This window comes from Balaenoptera acutorostrata, chromosome 2 (genome assembly GCF_949987535.1).
Source record: "Balaenoptera acutorostrata chromosome 2, mBalAcu1.1, whole genome shotgun sequence".
NCBI lineage: Eukaryota > Metazoa > Chordata > Mammalia > Artiodactyla > Balaenopteridae > Balaenoptera > Balaenoptera acutorostrata.
In genome coordinates this window covers 3,857,867-3,878,424 of record NC_080065.1, presented here as the reverse complement: position 1 = coordinate 3,878,424, position 20,558 = coordinate 3,857,867, and the positions used below count along the sequence as shown (strand labels likewise).

General features: G+C 62.7%; 1 protein-coding gene across 1 annotated transcript; it reads right to left on the bottom strand.

The window, feature by feature from the left end:
• Nucleotides 1-2,531: 2,531 nt before the first annotated feature.
• Nucleotides 2,532-20,182, bottom strand: LOC103011305 (sodium-dependent neutral amino acid transporter B(0)AT3). Its single transcript, XM_057539725.1, is given in 23 exon segments — nt 2,532-2,763; nt 3,601-3,982; nt 4,352-4,499; nt 4,616-4,647; nt 4,650-4,777; nt 5,922-6,081; nt 6,397-6,425; nt 6,427-6,587; nt 7,166-7,209; nt 7,212-7,256; nt 7,259-7,311; nt 9,478-9,615; nt 10,249-10,361; nt 11,191-11,301; nt 13,029-13,213; nt 13,746-13,792; nt 13,794-13,878; nt 14,556-14,629; nt 14,631-14,667; nt 14,670-14,693; nt 19,609-19,635; nt 19,638-19,805; nt 20,113-20,182. Coding segments are annotated over 23 exon segments (2,493 nt in total).
• Between the last annotated feature and the right edge of the window lie 376 nt (nt 20,183-20,558).

Here is a 20,558-nt window from a genome sequence, read left to right as displayed (position 1 = left end):
TCCTCTTTCCAGAGGGCTCTGTGGAGTGGGCAGCAAGGGCCGTGCACACGGGGGTCCGAGTCCGGCCCCATCTCTCCCCCAGGGCACTTGTCTCCTCACCTCCTGTCCCCGTGTGCTGGATCTGGGCAGGTGGACATGCTCAGGCAGGCAGTCTCTGGCTGTCCACCTCGTCTGCCCCCCTCTGTCATCTGGGTGACCTGTGTGCTGACCGCTGTGGGGCTCCTTTGGTCACATGCTGTCACATCCACTTAGCTGCACTCAGGCACAGCGCCTGGGGGGGAGCAGGATAGGCCTGGCAACAGGGCCTCCCAGAAATGGGGGGCTCTTCAGAGGGGAGCTGCTTGGGTCCCCGAGGGTAAGATCTCTACGGGAGTCTTCCTCATGCACAGGGGCCTCCCTGCACTGCCGGGGCATATGGGACTCTGCTCAAGGTCAAGGATCGTGCTTCGGGGGGCCGTGTGGAGGACCCAGGGAGAACAGTGGTCAGCCCCTGACCGGGCCATGGCCAGGTGCCCCAGAGAGCTTGTCCAGGGAGCCGGGGGGCTCAGCAGCGAGGGGCAGATTGCAACCTGGGCTCCCTGGTGGGGGGTTGAACCACACAGATGCCACCCCTGGTCCCCTGGGGGGGTGGACCACACAGATGCCACCCCTGGTCCCCTGGCGGGTGGACCACACACGTGTCACCCCCACACGCACACACGTTTCCGGCCCAGCAGGTCTGGGAATGTGAATCAAACTATTTCCAGGTGGTATTGGTGGTGCTGGGGGGCAGGGAAGTTGGAGGCTGTCTTCCATGCAGTGATCCCCCGGGATGGAGCCGACAGAGACTGGCTGGGTCCGGCGTCAGGGTCAGGGCTCAGGAGGTGGGTAAGGGCGAGGTTACAGGGACACGGCTCAGCCGACACCAAGAGGGACTGAGGTGCCGGGGGGCTTGTGTGAGAGCAGGCCCTCCTCGCAGCAGCCCGTCAGAGTCCCCGCCTCCGCGTCCAGCCCGGCTCAGGTCCCTGTGGGGCGCCTCCACCCGGAGAAGCCATCGCCCGGGCCTGCCCTGCTTTGTCTGCACTGAGGCTGTGCCCTTCAGAGCCCTGCGGGGCACACAGAACAGGAGGGGCAGCTCAGGGGGTGACCTGGGGGTCGGCTATCTGCCCTGTGCCCGGGGGCGGCACGGAGGCTGGAAAGCGGCATTTCGATGACCTTGAGCAGTTCCCAAGGCTTCCCTCCGGGATGTCCCTGCTGAGGCCGCATGATGTGGCAGGTGCCGTCAGGTGTACCTTGGACAGGGTCGGTGCTAACGCAGCCCAGATCAGCTGAGCGTGAGTGCAGGGCGCCTGCCGGGGTTTATGGCTGTTGCCTGTTTACTGCCACTGCTGCAGCGTCCGAGTGACCGAGCGTTTATGATGGACCCAAGTCCACAAGTGCATCATAAATAATCAGTGCGGGACTGACCCCACCCGCCTGCTGCCGGCCTGGCGGTGCCCCTGCTGGGAAGGACTGACCTGCTGCCCAAGGCGGAGGGCGCTCCACGCAGGGGGAGGTGACCTGGCCCCCACAGCTGCACCCCACTGACCCGCCACCGGCCACCGCAGGCTCCCAGCAACCCCTGGGCCTGTTTCTGGCATTTCCAGAAACAGGCCAGTCATTGCTCAGTTTTCTGATTTCTACATGCCTCTAGAACCTTGTTTGTCTACTAAATGCATTTTGTCCCAATTTTACTCAAAGTCACTTGTATTTTTACTAAAGTGTAAAACCCTTGGAAAGGGCATGTGCTCTGGTCAGGCTCCACTGAGTAAGACCTCACTCTGATTTATCTATTTTTTAAAATCACCATGCAGACTGCCAAGTCTCCTCAGGGTGAAACATGAAAATAATAGAATTCTGAGAAGCAAAGAAAAAACATCTAGTTTCTTGGGCTTCCCTAGGTCTGAACTGCAGGTGAAGGAGCCTCTGACTCACGTGCCCCCAGATGTGTGCGCAGCCAGAGGAGCCAAGGTGAGAAAGGCATGAGGGGCAGGAGTGAAAGCAGGGCACAGACGATGCCCGGGGGCCCTCAGCCCCACGGCTCTGCTCCCCTCACCGCCATGACCCTGGTGTGTGCTGGCGCCCAGCCATGGGACGCTCACCTGTGAAGGTCGCTGGAGAGCAAAGGGCTTCCCAGACCTGGCAGCTCAGCGTCCCCCAGGCGCTGGTGGGAGGATAATGACCCCCAAAGACACCACATCCTAACCCCAGAATCCACATCACCTGACGTGGCAAAGGGGCATTACCGGTGCAGGTGGAGTTTGTAACTAATCAGCTAACCTGAAGGCGGGACGTGATCCCGAATGCCCTGGGCGGACCCACTGGAAGCCCAGCGTCCCTGAACGTGGAGGAGGGAGGCTGAAGAAGACTCACGGCTGTGTTGGCTTTTTGATGGAGGAAGGGGCCACGAGTCACGGAGTGTGACACAGAATGGGCAAGGTGCGGGCCCCGGCCTCCCCATGCGGCTTAGGACTCACTTTGGGGGCACTCTTGGGTTAACCCCGCTTTAATACTCAGCTCCTCTTAGGTGGGCAGTAGTGCACGTGCTTCTGTTTACTGGGGTCTGGGCTGCCGAGGGCCAGGAGGGCCCCCTCACGCATGCCTGGCCTCACCGTGGTACTTGTCAGCTGGGGATGGTTCAGCACCACGGACAGCGTTTGCCCGGCCTGGGACTGGAGCTTAGCGGGAAGTGTTCCCAGCAGGACACCAAGGACACACATGGTCTCCTTGAGTGAGGCCGTGGGGCTGGGGTTGGAAGCAAGCCCGCGTATCCAAGTGCCCAGCGCCTTAGAGCTGACCTATGGCTGTCGGAGGAGGGCCAGAGCAGAGGAGGGCGGGTGGAGGTGAGTGGGCTCAAGAATGGGCAGGTCTTGGCTGAAGGAAGGACCGGGCGTGAGTGAGGATGGCCTTCCCCTGGAGACAGTCGAAACCTGCGTGATAATCGACCTTTTTGTTCTTTCCTGACACATTTGACTGAGAAAGTCTCAAAAGAATAAGAGGCAGTGCTTCTGAGCCAAGCCTGGGAAGAGCCGGCCTCCCCGCTGGCTTTCTCGCCGCAGCTCCCTGGCCTTTGAGAGCGGGATGGGCCATGCTTCTGTGACGATCCTCTGCACTGGGCGGCCCGAGCATCGGTCGAGACGGACCCACTCCCCCGAGATTCCCCATCACATGCAGCCACACCAGACCCTCCCCATGACCCCAGGGCTCTAGGTAAAGAAAGGGGCTTCTATGGGGCGGGGCCTCATGGCAGAGAACGCAGTCTGCTCTTCCTTGGAGACCGGCCCTGCCTGCAGATTCCCAAACTCGCGTGGCACGAGACCCCTCGGCTGTGGGGTGTGGCTGGGCCTTCCCAGATGCCCCCCTACCGCTGGCCTGGCTGTCGGGACCCCTGTTGTTTTGCCCATGGAATCGCCGGGCACAGTGCATGGCCACCCGCCGCAGGGCCCAGGAGGCGGACGGTGGGCTGTCCCCCATTTGGGGCAGGAGACAGGTCCCCCCCACCTCCACTCCTGGACGGAGCAAGGCGGCTGCTCGGCCACAGGGGCCGTGAGTTGTGTGGGGCAGGAGACAGGTCCCCCCCACCTCCACTCCTGGACGGAGCAAGGCGGCTGCTCGGCCACAGGGGCCGTGAGTTGTGTGGGGCAGCTTCGCCCCATCTCTTCCCGAGACAAAGCACCCAGGGTGGGTGGATGGAAAAGGCACACGGCCAGGGACCGCTCCCCGGGGCAGTGGGGACCCAGGCAGCTGAAGCTCCGGGACTTGGCTGAGCCTCTCGTAGGGTTTTGGCTCTGAGACATGGGCCTGGGATCTGGGGCGTCAGGTTCTGCGAGAGCCACTCCGGACACCCCTGGGGCTGCAGGGTCTCGGGGCTGCCTTGGCCTGATCCGCTGGGCGTCGTCAGAGCCTATGCTCCCTCCGTAAGGGGGGCAGCGCCACCCACCCGAGCTGAGGCACTGTGGCGAACCTAACAGGACAACAGTCACGGAAAGCTCTTGGAGAAAGATGACGCCATCCCTCCTGTGCCTGCCTGGTCCTCTGGGGCAGCTCCTGTCCGGGGAGGGTTTGGAAGCAGCTGCTTCAGCGCTCCAGGCAAGGGGCAGCTCTGAGCCTCCAGACAGCCGGCAGGTTGGCGGGGCCCGCGCGGCTCAGAGCACAGCCTGGGGCCAAGAGCTGGCTCGAGTCGGGGCCACGCGCCCACGCTCTGACCAGCTCGGGGGCGGTTTCTAGTCTGGGACCCGGCTGGGCATTTGCAGAGCCCATCCGCACGGCACTTGGGAAGTGTGGCTTGAAGCCACGTCCCTGTGGGAGGGGCTTCAGGGACCTGTGAAGTCACCGGAGTCTGGAAACTGCTCCTGTCCTCCCGCCACTGACTGAGGCCCTTGCCCAAGGTCACCGGGTCTGCTGGAATCGGCACCGTTGCCCCAGGGGACATCGGGGATCTGGGGATCTGGGGTCTCAGAGCAAAAGCAGCCCACGTGGCCCTTCGGGCACAAATGTCCACTGTGAGGGTCTTCCGGGCCCTGGAAGGCACCAGGGAAGGGCCAGGCCGGGTCTGAGGTGGCCCCAGTGCTCCCGCCCCCCCCACCCAAAGACCTACGTATTGGGGGTTCCAGGCCTTGTCGCCCGGGGTGAGCTGGCCAGGAGGGCAACGTAGGCCACAAAGATGGTCAGCAGCAGCAGGGGGCTGACAACCTTCCAGGTCACCTGCCAGTAGAGGCCGGGCCGCCTCCCGGTCATCCACGCTATGTCGTCACAGAACCTGCCACGGAGACACTCAGATCTGCCATGGGCTCAGATCCCCCAGCCGCTCGACCAGTAGCCTTTGTCCTGCCACAAAGGTGTGGCCCATGGGGCTGCCCCACCTCCACTCTGACCTTTGCCCCACATCTTCCTGAGTGGCCCCCGGACCAGGCAAACTTCTGGGGTCCTGATGAGGACTCAACCCCGAGGTCAATGTGTGGGGAAGGCCAGAGGGGCAGGTCAGCCTGGCCCAGGGCGCAGCAGGACCTGTGGATTTGGCCCTGGGGGCGGGGATCCCCGGCTCTGAGGGGTAGAGAACCCTCCGCTGGCCCGCTGGGGGAGGCGAGGCGGCGCCTGACCCGGGCGCCCGGGATGGGGACAGAGGCCCAGGATGTGCGGCAGCCACCGCAGACCCGGGAGAAGGCATCAGCCACCCAGGAGCCGACCCTCCTGGGGCCCCTCCCCTTCCTGTCCCCCCCGCCCCAGGCCGCTCCTCACGGCTCCTGAGGGTCCGCTTCTGAGACCCACAGCCCGTTGAGCCCTGGGGCTCACTGTGCCCCCCTCGTCACCATGGACCACTGCCTCTTACTCCCGTCTCCCGAGGGGGCAGCATGCCTCCGGGGACAAGCCCGCTGTCCCAGTGCCCACAGAGCAGCATGGAGGCCCTGGCATTTGGGGCCTCTCAGGATCTCTTAGAATACAAGGTCAGGGGGCACAACCTCCAGGGTCATCTGGGCAGGGCTACGGTCAGGGTGACAGGTGTGAGTCCAGGCGTGAGTGGCCCTGAGAGTGACAGATGTGAGTGCAGGTGTGAGTGACAGGTGGGCCGCAGGCCCGGGCCAGGTGTGGGTGGGCAGGACCAGAGGCCTCCAGGAGGGTGGGGCTTGGAGCCCTGGCGGGGCCTCCCGGTGCCCTAGTGTCCACCTGTCCTTGGACTTTAGGAGTCCCCCCGCGTGGCTGGGGACTGGTCGTTTTGTCACTGGCGTCCCCATAGCCCAGCGGGTGGGTCCCAGGGGTGCATCTGTGGACGGGTTTGTTTGGGGCGGAACTCAGATGGTCCGTGTCATCCTGCATCTGTCCAGGAGACCGGCTGCCCGATGCCCACACGTGTGTACTTGGGGACGCTTGGAGCAGAGGGGCAGGACCCCTGGAAGCTGACTCACCGTTTCCTCCCATAAACATAAATGACACCAACCACCTCGGAGAACGCGAAGAGGGTCAGGTCCAGGGAAGCGACGTAGCGGTCAAAAGTCTCGAGCCAGTCGTTCCCCAACCGCAGCGTGAAGCAGGTGGCCGAGAGGAAGCAGAGCAGGCAGGCCAGCCCTGGACACAACCCCCATGTTCAGGCGTCTCCCCTTGTCCACCCCCCTATCGTGTCCCCCTGCACCTACGGACCTGGAGGACGCGCTCGGCTGGGGTGGCCTCCGTGGGCAGTGTGGGACGGAGTCCCCTGCCGCCGCCCCCCCTGACCCTCGGCTCCCCTGTGATGGCCCTTGAGGCACTGAGCCAGAGCCGCGGGGTCAGGGCCCTCGAGCCTTGTGGAGGAGGGGCGTCTGGACACCGGGCAGAGTGGACGGAGGGTAGAGGCAGGAGGGCAGTGAGGACGGGCCCTGCAGGGAGGCCTGGCTGTCCACTCACCAGTCAGGGCCTCCTTGGGGACCCACCGAGTCCAGGCGTGGTGTGATGACGCTTTCCACGTTCCCGAACACGGATGTCGGGCCCGGGCTGAACAGCATCCCGAAGAAGAGCACGGCCCCGACGGGGGCCCCCGGCATGTGGAGGACGGCCTCCGTGAAGACAATGAAGGCCAGGCCTGTGCCCGAGGCACTCTGCAATGCAGCGCACGGTGGGCCCCCACATCCACGCCGGGGCACGCGTGTGCGCCAACACGCCCACGCGGGAACACGCGTGTGTACCAACACCCTCCTGAGTCAGGCTGCGGCAGCCCTGTCCGGGCTGGCTGTGTTATAACAAACTGCAGGCGCACCTCTGAAGGGGGGGGACCTGTGCCCCTAAACCCCCTGCAGCAGGTGCCGTGGGGGCTGGGGGCCTTGGGCTCAGGAGCCCATCCGACCGCTGCCCTGGGGACCTGTCCCCTGACTGCCCCCGGCCTGCTGTCCCTGTCCCCGCATCAGCTGGCCCCGTGCGTGTCTCCTCCAGCCACAGCCTGGCTCTGTGGCCACGCTCAGGCCCCTCTCCCCGGGCTCTGGGCACCCGCAACGCCCGCTCTCGGGTCAGCCTGGATCCCCGCCTGCTGGGCAGGGCCCGTCGGACCGGCTGCGTTTAGGCCGTGGGGTTTTCTAGGAGCTCAGAGAAGCGGGGCACAGGGTCAGCCCCGAGCCCTTCACTGCTGACCCCGGCTCAACGCCTGCAGCCACCTGCAGCCCGGCCACAGCCCCTGGGGTACCTTATCCAGGAAGTCCTCCAGGCAGCAGGCCTCCAGGGGGAGCCCGCCACCCGCTCGGGCTGCGTGGCGTCCAGGTGCGCGAGGGCAGCGCGTAGTCCTCCCTGGAGGTGCTCCGGTCGGGGAGATGGAAGGCGTTGGTGAGGCGGGGTGGCAGGTGGGGTGAGCAGGTGCCCTAGCGGCGGGGACGGGGAGGCCCGGCCTCGTGCACACACGGGGGACAGAGGCTGCAGCCTCGGGGCCCGGGTACAAATGGGCCTGCGGCTCCCTGCCTCCCCGACTCGAGGGCCCGATTGCCCTGGGGGTGGCGCTCCTAGAGCTGCCGTGGCGGGGCTCGGGGGGCAGCTCTCCTTGTGCCTCCACGTCTGTCTCAGGCCTCGAGGCTCAGACTCCGCGGGGCTTCCACGTTTGCGAACTCTCCTGCTCGCTAGAAGGAACTTGTCACCTTGCATCCAGTCCCCACACCATCCCGAGGGCATTTGCGGACGTGTCCAGAGTGGCCAACGCGCCCGTTCCCGCCAGGCCCCCGGGACGCTGTGCCCTCTCATCCCCAGAGCTGTAGACAAGCCTCTCCCAGGCTGGTTGCGGCCGCGGTTTTCGCATTTTTGTGGTTTTTTTTTTTTTTACACACACACACTGTATTTTATTTTTACAAGAGATAAATAGACTGACACCAACCATTGTAAATGGATGACCACAACAAAAGCAACAATGATTGCAATTACCAAGCACGAAACACACTCATACTATGTCATAATATTGACATTCAGTCCAGTAATCCTCCACTATAACAGCTCCTTTACTTTGCAGTGAAAATTGATTTGTATATTTTTTGCCTCTGAGTCCTTGCGGGATTTTTTTTTTAATTCAAACAGAAAGTCACAAAAATTATAATCAATCTCATCAGTTCACTCAGTTCCATGTAATTAATTTTTTTTTCATCTTGATCTTTTGTTAGCACTTTTATGAGTTCATCAGTTTTTCATTAGAGTTCTGAAAATGTTTATTCATTCAGTTCAGCGGTATAGTCAGTTACCAGAAACCTGTACTTGTCAGAGTCTTTTCCATGAATTTCTTGAAGAGGAAACCCTTTTGTAGGAACATTTTTGCAAAAGCATCAGAGTACACCCAGAACTGTCTGTAACTGACAAAAGACTTTAAAATGACCACGGTTAAAGATTTGATGAAAGTTCAAGGAAATTTAGTTATTTCTGAGATATACATTTTAAAGTGATAGCTAGAATTATGACTTATAACATTATACCAGAACATATAAGATTTTTAGAAATTTCGTGTAATGTCTGAAACATTTCTATTAACATTTTTGTCCTTTTTGTCGGTGATTTTGCTGTTTAAGTGCTGTCCAGTGTCCCAGATGCAGCAAGAAGACGGGGATGCCGCCTGAGGCACGGCCGTGGGCAGGAGCCCAGTGGTGATGGGTCAACAATTTTGTTCGCCGGGCGTCTCGGTGGAGCGGCTGGAAGAGCTGCTGTCCCGCGGGGGTGATGCTGCTCACCGCTCGGGCGTGGCCACTGCAGCCTCTCCGGAACATTCCAAGAGGCGCACTTGCTCAGCAGTGCCCGGAGCGCCTGGCGGCTGCCCTTCTTCCCCCAACACAGCCGAGCAGGGTCAGGACAGGCATCCCCCCACGCTCTGCTGACATGGCCATCATTCCGCTGGCCGTCCGGGGCCGCGGGGACATTTAGCAGCACCCAGAGGGCAGGCTTGTGCAGCTCTGATGGGCTCTAACCGGGAAACCATGTCTGAAGGCCACCAGGCCGTCCGTCTAACATGGTAACTTCACGGTGGGGGCATCCTAACGGCATCAGCTCCCGGGGCTGTTGTGACAAATGACCTCAGCCTGGGGGGGTCTTAAAATAACGGGGATTCATCCTTTCCCAGCTCTGCAGCCAGCCGTCCAAGATCAAGGTGTGGGCAGGACCACGCTCCCTCCGGAGGCTACAGGAGAGGGTCCTTCCTGCCTCTTCTAGCCCCTGGGGCCCAGGTGTCCCCGGGCTTGTGGCCACGTCCCTCCAGCCTCTGCCTCTGTGGTCACCCGGCCTTCTCCTCCGTGTCTGTGTGTCCCCCTTCTGTCTCTTATCAGGACACCAGCCATGGGATTGGGGACCCACCCTGTCCAGGACAGCCTCACCGTAACCAGTCATCTCTGCAAGGACCCTGCTTCCGGGTCAGGTCACATCCCAGGCTCTGGCTGGACCCCCCACCCCACTGCTCTGGGGAAACAGAAGGTCATCCGGGGGATCCCCACGAGGGGGCCGAGCTCGGGGCCGCCTCGCCCCAGAGCCCGAGGGCACCGTGCTCCCTCGTCCCGGCAGCGCCCGTGGTCGCTGGCCGCCTGGAACCCCAGGACAGAGAAGACAGTGATGGACGCACGGAGGGAGGTCATGCCGTTGACCAGGGCGATGGTCACCGCGTCCCTCTTACTGTTGTTCCTGGGCAGACGCGCCTGTCGTCAGGGCCCCCGGGGGCCTGCCTGTGCTCGACCTGGAACACGGTGCGCTCCCGTGCTCTGAGGACATCTCAGACCCCTCCCCGCCGACACCCTCCCGGGGCCCGGCTCACACTCACCCAGTGGTCCCCAGCCCCTCTCCTGCCCCCCCCGCCTGTCCCCACGGACAACCACCCGGAGGTAGGTTTAAGCGCATCACCGCTGGCACTGTGTGGCTTACGGCTCGCGGTCGCGCCTGGACCCACGGCCAGTCCGTCTCATAAAGAGGCGCAGGCCTGGTGTCTATTCTAAGTGACCAGGAGGTGGACACAGGCGGTATTTCTGCTTTTATGGCCCCATGCGTCACACACAGGCGGCCCCCGGTTATGGCCTTTTTCCGGGGTTTGATGACCCAGGTTCTCTTCCTGCAGCCGCTCCGGAACTTGCTGGAAGCTGCCCCAGAGGGCCCCAACCTCCCGGCCCCTGGGGGATGACTCAGTAATTGCCAGATCTTGACAGTCTGTTCTTATCAGAAGCTCACACCAGATCACCCTCCATCCCCGGCAGGAGGTCACGGCAAAGAAGTGCTTGGTGTGTCTCTCTGAAGCCTGGCTCCCTGCCCCCGGCCCGGCCCTACCTGGGCGGGTTGTGACTTGCAAAAGCGATGTGTCCTCTGAAGGCCAGGGACAGAGAAAAGAATACCTGGGTGGCTGCATCCAGCCACACCCGGGGGCTCTGCAGGAGCTGCATCTGCAAGGACATAGGGGCCCGAGATCAGCAGACAAGCTGCCAGTGGCCCAGTGCCTCCCGTTCTGGAATGTTCGCAGCGTCCCTGGGACCACTCCCACGAGCAGTGCCACCTGCTCAGGCCCCAAGTAAAGTTTGGGACCGCACGCGAGGAGCAGTTGACGTGGCCAACTCAGGCTGCCTGCTCGTGACGTGTAATGGCCCCCCGGGTCCCACCCACACGAGACGTGCGGCCCTGAGCGCTTGGGGCACAGCCCCCTCGGGCTGGGAGTCAGGGCTGAGCAGCTCGGGCTCAGGGTGCTTGTTCTGTTTCCCCTCAGGCCCGGGGTTCTGAGGACTTGAGGGCCGGGTGAGGCCCCCGTGCACACGGTGCCTGATGTTTCTGCTGCCAGACCGGGCAAACCTCCGCCTGCCTGCATACCAGGGGCCCGTCCCTCCCCCGGGCAGGGCTCTGCCTGGGAGGCTGCGGGACGAGCCCTGCAGCCCCTGGGGTCCCGGCGGTGCTGGGGTCCCGGAGACTGTGGAATGGCCCAGTGGCTCCTCGCCTGGAGGGGTTGCGCTGCTGGACGAGGGCCTCAGAGGTGTGGGGCCTGGGACCCCAGCCGGCCTCCCCCGAACCCCCATTTCACAGCGGCCCCCACGTTCCAGACCGAGTCTTCGTCCTGCTCTCTCCCCTCCGAGCCTGACCCCTGAGACCCCAGGCCGCCCCTCCTTGGGGCCACGTCTCTGCTCCCACAGCCGGGGGTTGGGACGAGCTGGGCTGGGCAGGGGCCCCAGCTCGTGTGCTTCCTGAGCCCGGGCCCCAGGGGGCTCGGATTCGGGACCCGCTCACGTCGGGCATGAATAGGTGGGTCAGTCCTTCGGTCGCCCTGGGCAGGGTGAGTCCCCTGGTGAGGAAAACCGCGAGGAGGAGGTGAGGGAACGAGGCCATGAAATGAGTTGCCTGAAAAAGGCTGGTTGTTAGTCTTCCCAGCGTGTCTGTTCCGCGTGAACCCTGGAGAGCGGTGGGCGTACCGAGACGCTTGGGTGCACTGCCACGACCCCCGTGGGGTCCGGGTGGGGGTGGGGGGGCGTGAGCTCCGGTCAAGCTTGCGGCGTTCGGGGCTCCCCCTGAAGCCCATACGTGGACGCCGCTGAGGAGGGCGATGGCCTCCCCGGGGCGGGCGGACTCCCCCTCATCCACAGGACCCTCTTCCTTCCACCCTGAGGCCCCCAGCCGGCCGCTTCTCAGGGGCCACACACCTGCCCACACCTTCTCCCGCAGAAGGACCAGCCCCCAATTCTTTCAGGGCTGGGGAGGGGTCTGCACACACGGCGTCTGCGAAAAATAAACCTGCAAGTGGACGCCCTTCCCTCCTGACCCCCAGACCCCAATGCAGACACTGGGGAACTACCCAGTGCATCTTCAGGGACTTTCATGGCAGGATTATTCGGGATTTCTGGCTGGCTTGTTGCGACTGATGGCTGCTTCCAAAATTCCAGTCCCCTCAAGCTGGGAGCCCCTCACGTGAGAGTAATCATCACCCTCACGTGGTAACCGAGAAAAAGCACAGGCACACATGCACACTCGGACCTGCAAACCTCCATCACCACGGATCGGGAGGCCTGGTAGGAATGCATGGGATATCGTCACAGTCATTGAAAGGACAGACATATAAAATATTGGACTTATCCAAGCCCAGAAGGAAGAGAGGGTGGGAAGCCCTGTGCTAGGTGCAATTTGAAAGGCAGGCTTGGGGGCTTAGGCTCAGGCTTCCCTGATCCTTACTGCATGGAGACCAGGTAACTATCAATATGTTTTTTCTCATTGTCTAAGTCTCTTTAAAAGATAATCCACTGTTTGAAACAAAAATGCTGAGAATGCAGGGGTTTCCTGGCAGTCTAGTGGTTAGACTTGGCACTTTGGTCAGGGAACTAAGATCCCACAAGCTGTGCCGTGCAGCCAAAAAAAAAAAAATGCTGAGAATGCACTTGCTGTTTATAGCACATTGCAAGTCCAATGTATGACAACAGTGTGGACACTGTGGGGAGGGAGGGTGGTGCTGAGAGCTTCCTCTGTACAGTGGTACAGCGTTGCTTGGAGACAGACCATGATGCTACAACCCCTAATTCAATCCCCAAGCTGCTACTAATAAGCAAAGCACATAGAGTGGGATCAAAAAATACTCAGCAAAAGAGTGAAACAGGAACAAAGAACAGAGGGGACAAGCAGAAAAGAAGTACAAGATGACAAACTAAACCAAACCAGATCAATAAGCACATTATATGTAAATGGTCTAAGCACCCCAGATAAAAAAGGCAGGGATTGTCAGACTGGATAAAAAAGCAAGACCTAACTATATGCTGTCTACAAGAATCACACCTCAAACAAAAAGGCCCAAAGAGGTGAAAAGAAAAAAATGGGAAAAGTGCACTGTGTTAATTTAGTCACAGATGGCTGGAACAGCCCCTCCAGTATCACAGTGGACTTGGAGCTGACTCTCGCCAGGCGGAGGAGCTTCACCTCGTGGTGACAAAGGCATCAGTTCTCCGGGGACACGTGACAGTGCTGGTGTTGCGCCCCTCCTTGCCGAGCCTCTGAACCCCAGAGGCCAGCAATGACGGAAGTGGGGAGGGGTCCTCTGGGGCTGGCGGGAGCTGGGGAGCGGGGTCTGGCCTGTGGGCTCTCACCTTCCCAGTGGGCTCAATGCCTCTGATGACACACAGGTACACAGTGGCCCAGGAGGCCATCAAGCAGACCAGCAGCCGCCACCGGACAGAGCCACCGTCGTTGATGTCAGCCGTGGTGTTCAGTGTCTGCCGGTACCAGAAGTAGCTCACAGCGCCGCTGTCCCGGCATTCCTGCACAAAGCCCGGAACCAGCCCGTGCAGTCATGGGCTGGCCATAGACTGCAGACGACCTGGGCACACCGGGCAGGACCACTGCCACCCTGAGCGAGGGGCAGGGAGGCTGACTGCCAGTGGCCTCTGTGACCGACATGGGGAGCCTCCCAGGCCCGACCCTTGGTCTGAGCACCCAGGGCCAGCCTTGTCCAGCGCGTGCCAAGTACAGGTTTCTCTCAGCCAGAGGCAGGAAGGGAAAGAGGTCAACCCAGCTTTACGAGCAAACTTGAACACCATGACCGTTCCCCACGTCGGGGCGGTCTCCCCAGACAGCGCCCTTGGCTGGGGTCTCCACCAAAGACTTAGTGCAGGGACACAAGCAGCCTGTCCCCCACCCTCCCGCCACCGGCACACGAGCAGCTGCGAGGGCCTTGGTGCTCCTCAGGGAAGGAACAGGGCCTCCGGGGCCCTGGGTCCCGCAGTGAACAGGCAACGGCAGGGGTGACAGGACCCAGTCTCAAGGTGCCGGCCGAGGCTGGGCTTCTTGCCCGAGCGCGGTGCCCGCGTGGTTGAGGGCCGGCGGGCAGGCGCTCCGGGGCAGCGGGTGGGGAGGAGTTGGGGAGGCACCACAGCACCCGTGCCAGGACCGTGTCGCAGTGCGTGCTGACCAGGACAGACGTGATGAAGCCGCCGAGCCCTGCGGGCACCAGCCACGGTCAGCGTCCCCCTCCTGGCCCCCCGTTGCAGACCGTCCTCAAGCACATCCCACATTTCTGCTCCCTACATCGCCCCAAAGGGCTCCCGCTGTCTGCCCGCTGGCCTGCGTCTGGCTGCGTCCGCCCGCAGGCAGCCCGTCATCTTCCCAGCCACGCGGTGCTCTCGGGCTGGGCCACGTTTGGCTCTCCACCAGCCTCAGGCTGCTTCCAGGTGGGGCTTTCAGATGGCCTGCAGCCACCAGGTGTGTCCCAGGCCTGGACGGTGACGCTCGGATCCCTTACTGCAGCACCCACCTCAAGGGTACACGGGGAGCTGGGCCTGCCCTCTGCCCGGTCTCCCCTGGTGCGTGAGCTCCTGGGACAGGCAGCTCTGCACGCGTGAGCTGGGCGATACGGGACAGCCTGCTGCTGCGCCGGGGCTGGCCCGCCGCCTCTGCCACCGCACCCGGCATCCAAGTCCTCCACAGGGATGCCGCTGCCCAGGCCCCTGCATCTTTGCATCAGGGCACCTCCTGTGTCTGCAGGTTCAAAGCCACTGGATGTGCACTGGAGTGATGATCAAACACCCATGAAACACGCATGGCACACGTAAATGCAGCCCCGCCTCCGCCCCGCTGCCCCCAGCAGCTGCGGGCAGGGATCAGAGGGAGGTGGGTACCTACTGCACCCAGGTAGGGCGAGATGGCCGTCCACACCCCGATGCTGGCCCTGTGCAGGCGCTGGCCACTGGCGCTCGATGGGGAAGAGCGGGCTGCCCTCGAAGGCCAGGCGATGGGGGAGGGGATGAGGAAGGCGCCTGAAAAGACGCGGCGGTCAGCCAGCGGCGCCGTCTGCCCGGCCAGGCCTCGGGCCGGAGGACGACAGGGGGGTGAGGGAGAAGCGCTCGTGGCCGCCCGAGGGGAGGATAGGGGACCCCCGTGTCAGGGGGTTGCCGTTGTTTTAAACGACTTGGTGTCACCCCACCATGTGGTGCTTTATTGGCGGTTTTCATCCACGGACAGGCTGCGTTGTTCTCCCTGAGGCCCTGTGACCCCTGGTCCCGGGGCTCCTGAGTCGGGGAGCTGGTCTGCTCACGGGGAGCCTCGGAGTAGGAGACCCCCAGACGCTCTCCCAAGCTTCGCCCTGAGCTGGGGCAGGCACCTGTCTCTCCAACCCTTCACCCCAGTCCAGACGCTGGGAGGTGGACCCAGCGGCGGCAGGAGAGGGTGCCGAGGCCCCAGGACGGAGCACGTACCGGCCGATGCAGGAGCCCGAGGGAAGGGCAGGCAGAGATGGCGGCGGCCCTTCTGCGCCGCGAGCCCCCGTGGACAAAGTGGGTGCCGCGAGGTGGCAGGGCCTGGCCCCCCCGAACCCACAGACCTGCCAGGCCTGCTGGGGAGACCCCGGTTCCCCGCTGGATGCTCCCACGCTGTCGGGAGGACCACTAACTCCCCAGCGCGGAGTCGGCGATGCTGGCGTCTCACCTGAGGGCCCTCCCCTCTGGGTCCCCGCCAGTCGCGTGCTTCGGGACAGCGTGTGGGGCACGTCGATGCTCCAGGACCGCCGGCAGCTGCCCCCCCCGCCCCCGCTGCACGCACAGGTCCAGGTGACCCCAAGGAGCAGCTCAGCCTCTTAGGTCCCCTGACCAACGGGGTCGGCCGGCTGCGTCCTCCCCACACCGTCTGCAGGAAGCTTGCATTCAGCTTCGAAGAGCCACTTGCACGCACCACAGGCCCCTGCACAGCCTCCATCTGGCTTTTCGTGTCACAGTCCGGTGTTTGGAGGCCGAGTTGGGGCCCTGGGGGAGCAGGTGGCCACGGAGCCCTCCACCCACGTTGGGCTCTGGCAGGACTCCAGGGCCAGCGCTTGGGGCAAACGGTGCTTACGGGTGTCTTCCATGTAGCAGCAAAAAGGCAAAGCCGCGTTAAAGGAGAAAGTTAAATTCTGGAGGGACTCAGCCTCGGGGGAGGCGCCGGATGCCCCAGGGACGGGAGGGCATCTGTGGGCTGGGACTTGGAGCTAGAGCGTGTGGACAAAACCCAGGTCACCCAGGGAGCCCCTGGGGGGAGGGGCCGGTCACAGGGCCAGGGCCGGGGCCCAGGGCACAGGTGGAGGGGCCCTCTTCCCTTGCCGCCCCGTCTCCATCCTGCCCTGCGGGGTCTCCTGCAGGCGGGCCTCCCAGCCACCCTTAGGCCTCAGCACGCACAGCTGCAGTGCGGCAAGGACCGACATGGAATGGCCACACGGGCAGGGGCTGAGCCCTAGGTATGCGATCCACTGTCTAGGAAGGGCCGTAGCCTCCAGGCTAAGCAGACCTTGGCCCCCTTCCCCCACCCCCTGCTCTGAGGGGAAACCCCCGGCCGGACGGGGCCCGGGTGGGGGCCTTAGGGGCGGCTGAGGTCAGCATGACCGGATCCACCCAAAGGAAATATGCAGGGAGGGCGGGGGGGTCTCCTGTGGCTGAGCCGCCACGCTGGGGGGGGGAGAGAACCAGAGGCGTTTCTGGGACCACGTGGCGAGCAGCGTCCACTCCGTGCGTCAGAAGCATTTCATCCCCAGCGGGACTGCCATGCAGACAGGAACTCATACCACAAGCCAGGCTGGGGCACTGGGGGCGGGGCTCAGAGGGCTCCACGTCCGGCGTGGGCACCTACCTCCCTCGAGTCCCACAGTAAGTTCATTTCTGCTGGATCTGAAGGAGGGAGGAGAGTTGATCCACCATCGGGTGGACCTCAGCGCAGGGTTCACAAGATCCGTGATGCTGGGATGAAGTAAGACAAGCGTATTTGGTCCTCAACCCGAAAAGAAATGCATTTCGGAGCTAGCTCAGAGCTCCGAAGACCCTCAGCATTTCGCGGGTGACGGGAGAGAGAAGCAGCTTCTGCCGTCCGTGATAAGTCCTTTAACCTTACCTGGGCTCATGCCAATGAGGTAACTCCCGGAGGATGGAGCTGGTGGCCAGAGGCCCCGACCATGCCCACCAGGGAGACCGAGTTAATCACCAGCCAGTGGCCAGTGGTTCCATCAGAAACCCCGCCTGGCGGGACTTCTGGGTGGGTGACACTCAAGGCACAGGAGGGTGGCCCCTGGGGAGGGCAGGATCTCCATGCCCCTCCCTGCGCCTCGCCCTTCACGTCTCTTCCATATGGCGGTTCTGAGTTGTATGCTTTATAATAAACCTGTAAACCTAAGTGGTTTCCTGAGTCCTGGGAGCCATTCTAGCAAATTATTGAGCCTTAGGAAGGGTCATGGGACCCCTTGAATTTGTAGCCAAGTTGGATAGAAGCTGTGGGTGACCTGGGGACCTGCTACTCCAGATTGGCATCTGAGGGGGGCATCTTGTGGGTGAGCCCTTGGCCTGTGGGGTCAGGCGGTGTCAGGGTGGGGTTAGGGCGTGGGGCACCCAGTTGGTGCCCACTGAGAACGGGAGACCCAGTCGGTGTGGGGAAAACCTCACGCATTTGGCGCCACGGCCCTGAGGGAGAAGGGGCACCGAAGCACCGGTGACGCGGGGCACGCAGCCCCGTGGGGGGGCCCGCTGTGCACGGCTGGGGGCACTGAAGTGCTGGTGACGTGGGGCACGCAGCCCCGTCGGGGGGCCCGCTGTACACGGCCGCCCGCTGGCGGATCTCGGAGAGCCCCACCCTCACCCCGCCCTCCACCAGCCCGGGGGTGCTGGGTACAGCACACACCAGGCCAATCCACTAAGAAACTGTGGAGAAAAAGAAGGTTCCGGTCGGAACAGCAGCAAGAGCCTGGGTTGCCCAAGATCTTTACGGAGAGAATCACACTAGGACAGAAAGGAGAGTGGCACGCTGTGTGTGTTTGCGTGTGTGGAGGGGTGACTCACGTCGCTGGGGGGACTGCTTCCCAAACCCACCTAGACAGTCGACACCACGCCAGACACCCGGGCTGGTGCGTCCGTGTCTCTGGTTCGCACAGAAGAGTGACGGCAAAGGCGTTTGAAGGACGAGCAAGCCGAGAGGATACTGCTGGACACCAGGGCTCCTTAAAAACCCGCGCCACTTAACTCTGGGCCGCTTTCGGTGCCGGGGTCCACAGACCTCCAGGGACACGGAAGTCCGGGCGGGACAGGGCAGCGCAGAAATCGCAGCCTCTTGGTGAGGGACCCCGTCTGTGTGGCTCCCTGGGGTGAATCCCGAGCCGCAGCGCGTGTCAGAGCCCCGCGATCAGTGACCTGAGTCACCGCCGGGCCTCTGTGCTTCTAGCGTCCTCTGACTTAAAGAAAGCTCGCTGCAGAGTGGCATCTATGTGACAGAATCCCTGGCCATCTCTGTCCAGATGTTGTGCTCAATTCTGCCACAACGTCACCTTCCGTTTCCAGGCGGGGCAGGACGTTGAGGTGGGGACTCTGTGCAAATCAGCGTGAGGCAGCGTGTGCTTGTTGCCCCCCTGTCACCTTCGAAGGCACCAGAGGCGGCCAGGGCAGGCAAAAAAGGGCCTCTCGCACTGTGAGAAACTTAAGTATTTCATGACGTTGGATCGAGAGCTTCCACGTCTGAAAACAGAGGCAACGGAAGTGTTTCAAAGCCCCGGGCACGGCTGGGGACCGGGCTGCCCTGGCCGCGGGCACGGCCGCCCCGAAGGCCTCACCGTCTGGACCGCGGGGAGACGGACCTCGCAGGAAAGGGGTTCCCAGGCCCCCGGCCCCGGCAGCCCTGAACAGCGGGTAAGGTTGTGGGCGGTGAAACGTTTGCAGACGTCAGACGTACGGAGCGTGGCCGAGACCCTGACCTGACGCAGAGGGCGCCGAGAGGCCCCCGGGAGCCCCGGGTCGGGTCTGCCGCCTGTGCTTCTGCACTTCCCGAGGGGCCCCCGTCAGAGAGGCGCCGGCCAGGAGACCCGGGGCCCAGGCGCCCGCCCGAGCCCACACCGTGGGGGCTCTGGCATCTCTGGGGCAGCTGTTACAGGCGTACCTGCATTTTCAAACTTTCCTGCATGCCCTCTATCTTCTCACAATCAGGAAACAAAGACTTTATAAAGACGCAGCGTCCTTATGACCAGGAAGCTCGGCGGGCGGTGCTCACGTGGGATCTGCTTGCCCACCGTCCACTGCCCACCTGTCTCGTGAGGAGGGCTGGCTGTCCGCCCTTGAAAGGGCAAGGATGCCTGCCCGACCAGAAGACGTGGCGTGAGTTGTCACCAGCTCAGCCTTTCCTGTCTCCTGGGCCCTGAAAGAGACGCTCCCCAAATTTCCCACCAGAGACCAACTCAGGCGGGAAGGTCTGCAGGCGCTGGGGAACCGCCGGTCTCGCAGGGGCAGAGCGAGCCTCAGCTCAGAGCCCACAAGAGGACGAGCCTGCCTGAAAAACCCCCGCCCTGAACCTGGGGACGGAACGGGCCACGTCCGCCCCCGAAGGCAGTGGTCCGGCCAGCCTGCGGCCTCCTGTCCCCAAGAGCGAGCGTGACACCAAGAGAAGGCCGAGCGAGAGGCACCCCAGGCCGAGCCGCTGCAGCTCCAGCCCACAGGCTTCGGTGCTGGGAGCCTGAGCAAACCCCTGGGCTCGCGGTCTGCGGCGTTGTCAGCAAGGCCGCAGCGCCCGCAAAGGGGGCCTGGGCGCCCTGACCGCCGCACAGCCCAGACGGGCAGGCTAACGTGCAGCACCGCAAAGCTGAGGCCACTGGGCCTCAGAGGGACAAACCCCCCGGGGGCGGCAGGTCCCCACCACCCTGGAGGCCGCGGTGGGGACAGATGAGGGTGCGCGGCTCACCTCCCCCGTAGGTCTGGCACAGGTACAGGACCTCCAGAGGTTGCCCAGGCCCACGGCAAACCCGACGCAGCCCAGGAGGTTCTGGAGCTTGTTGCCCCACGTGGGCCGCTCATCCCCACCAGCATCCACAGGTGGGTCCGGCTCCGGGGTGCCCGCCACGCCCACCACCTGCTCCTGGCCGCAGCCCGGGACCTCCACTGGGGATGGGAAGCCGCAAGCCGTCTCCCCTGCAGGTGTGATTTTTCATGATTTAAAGGAAAACCAGTGGAGCCGGTTAATTGGTAACAACTCCCCGCCCGCCACAACTGCGTGCCCCTGCCCCCCGCTGGCTGCCGCCTGATACCAACAGCCCGCAGCTGCTGCCACCACCAACACGAGAACCTCAAGGATTCCAAGGCTGGGGCACATTTAGTTGTTTTTATAAAATTTTACTTTTAATTAAGTTCGTGAGATAATTGCAGACTTACACGTTGCCGTGAGGAATAGTACCACGTGCCCACGCACCCAGCCCCCCAGTGGAGACATCCTGCAAACATCTCGCCAGCGTCACAGCTGACACAGCGGACATGTCCATCCCCGAGGGTCCCTCTGTCCCCTGTGTGGCCGCACCCCTGGCGGCCTGCATCTGCTCTGCGTCGCTATAGATTTGTCATCTCAAGCACATTGTATAAACCGTGTGACCCTGGGGTTGGCCTCAGTCTCTGGAGACCCAGCAGGCGGGGTGTAGTACGGCCATGGGGCTCCGTGTCCGCTGCGCACTGACCGGGTGGGGCTGTGAGGAATAGCTGAGATGAACATCTGCACACGGCTTTGTGTGGATGTGGGGCAAATGCCCAGGCAGGACTGCCGGGCCTGGGGCCGTGTTTATTTTTAAGCCACATTTATTTTCCAAAGAGATTTCCAAACTTCTCAAATTGTCTGAACGTGAACTTTCCCTCTGGTTCCCAATG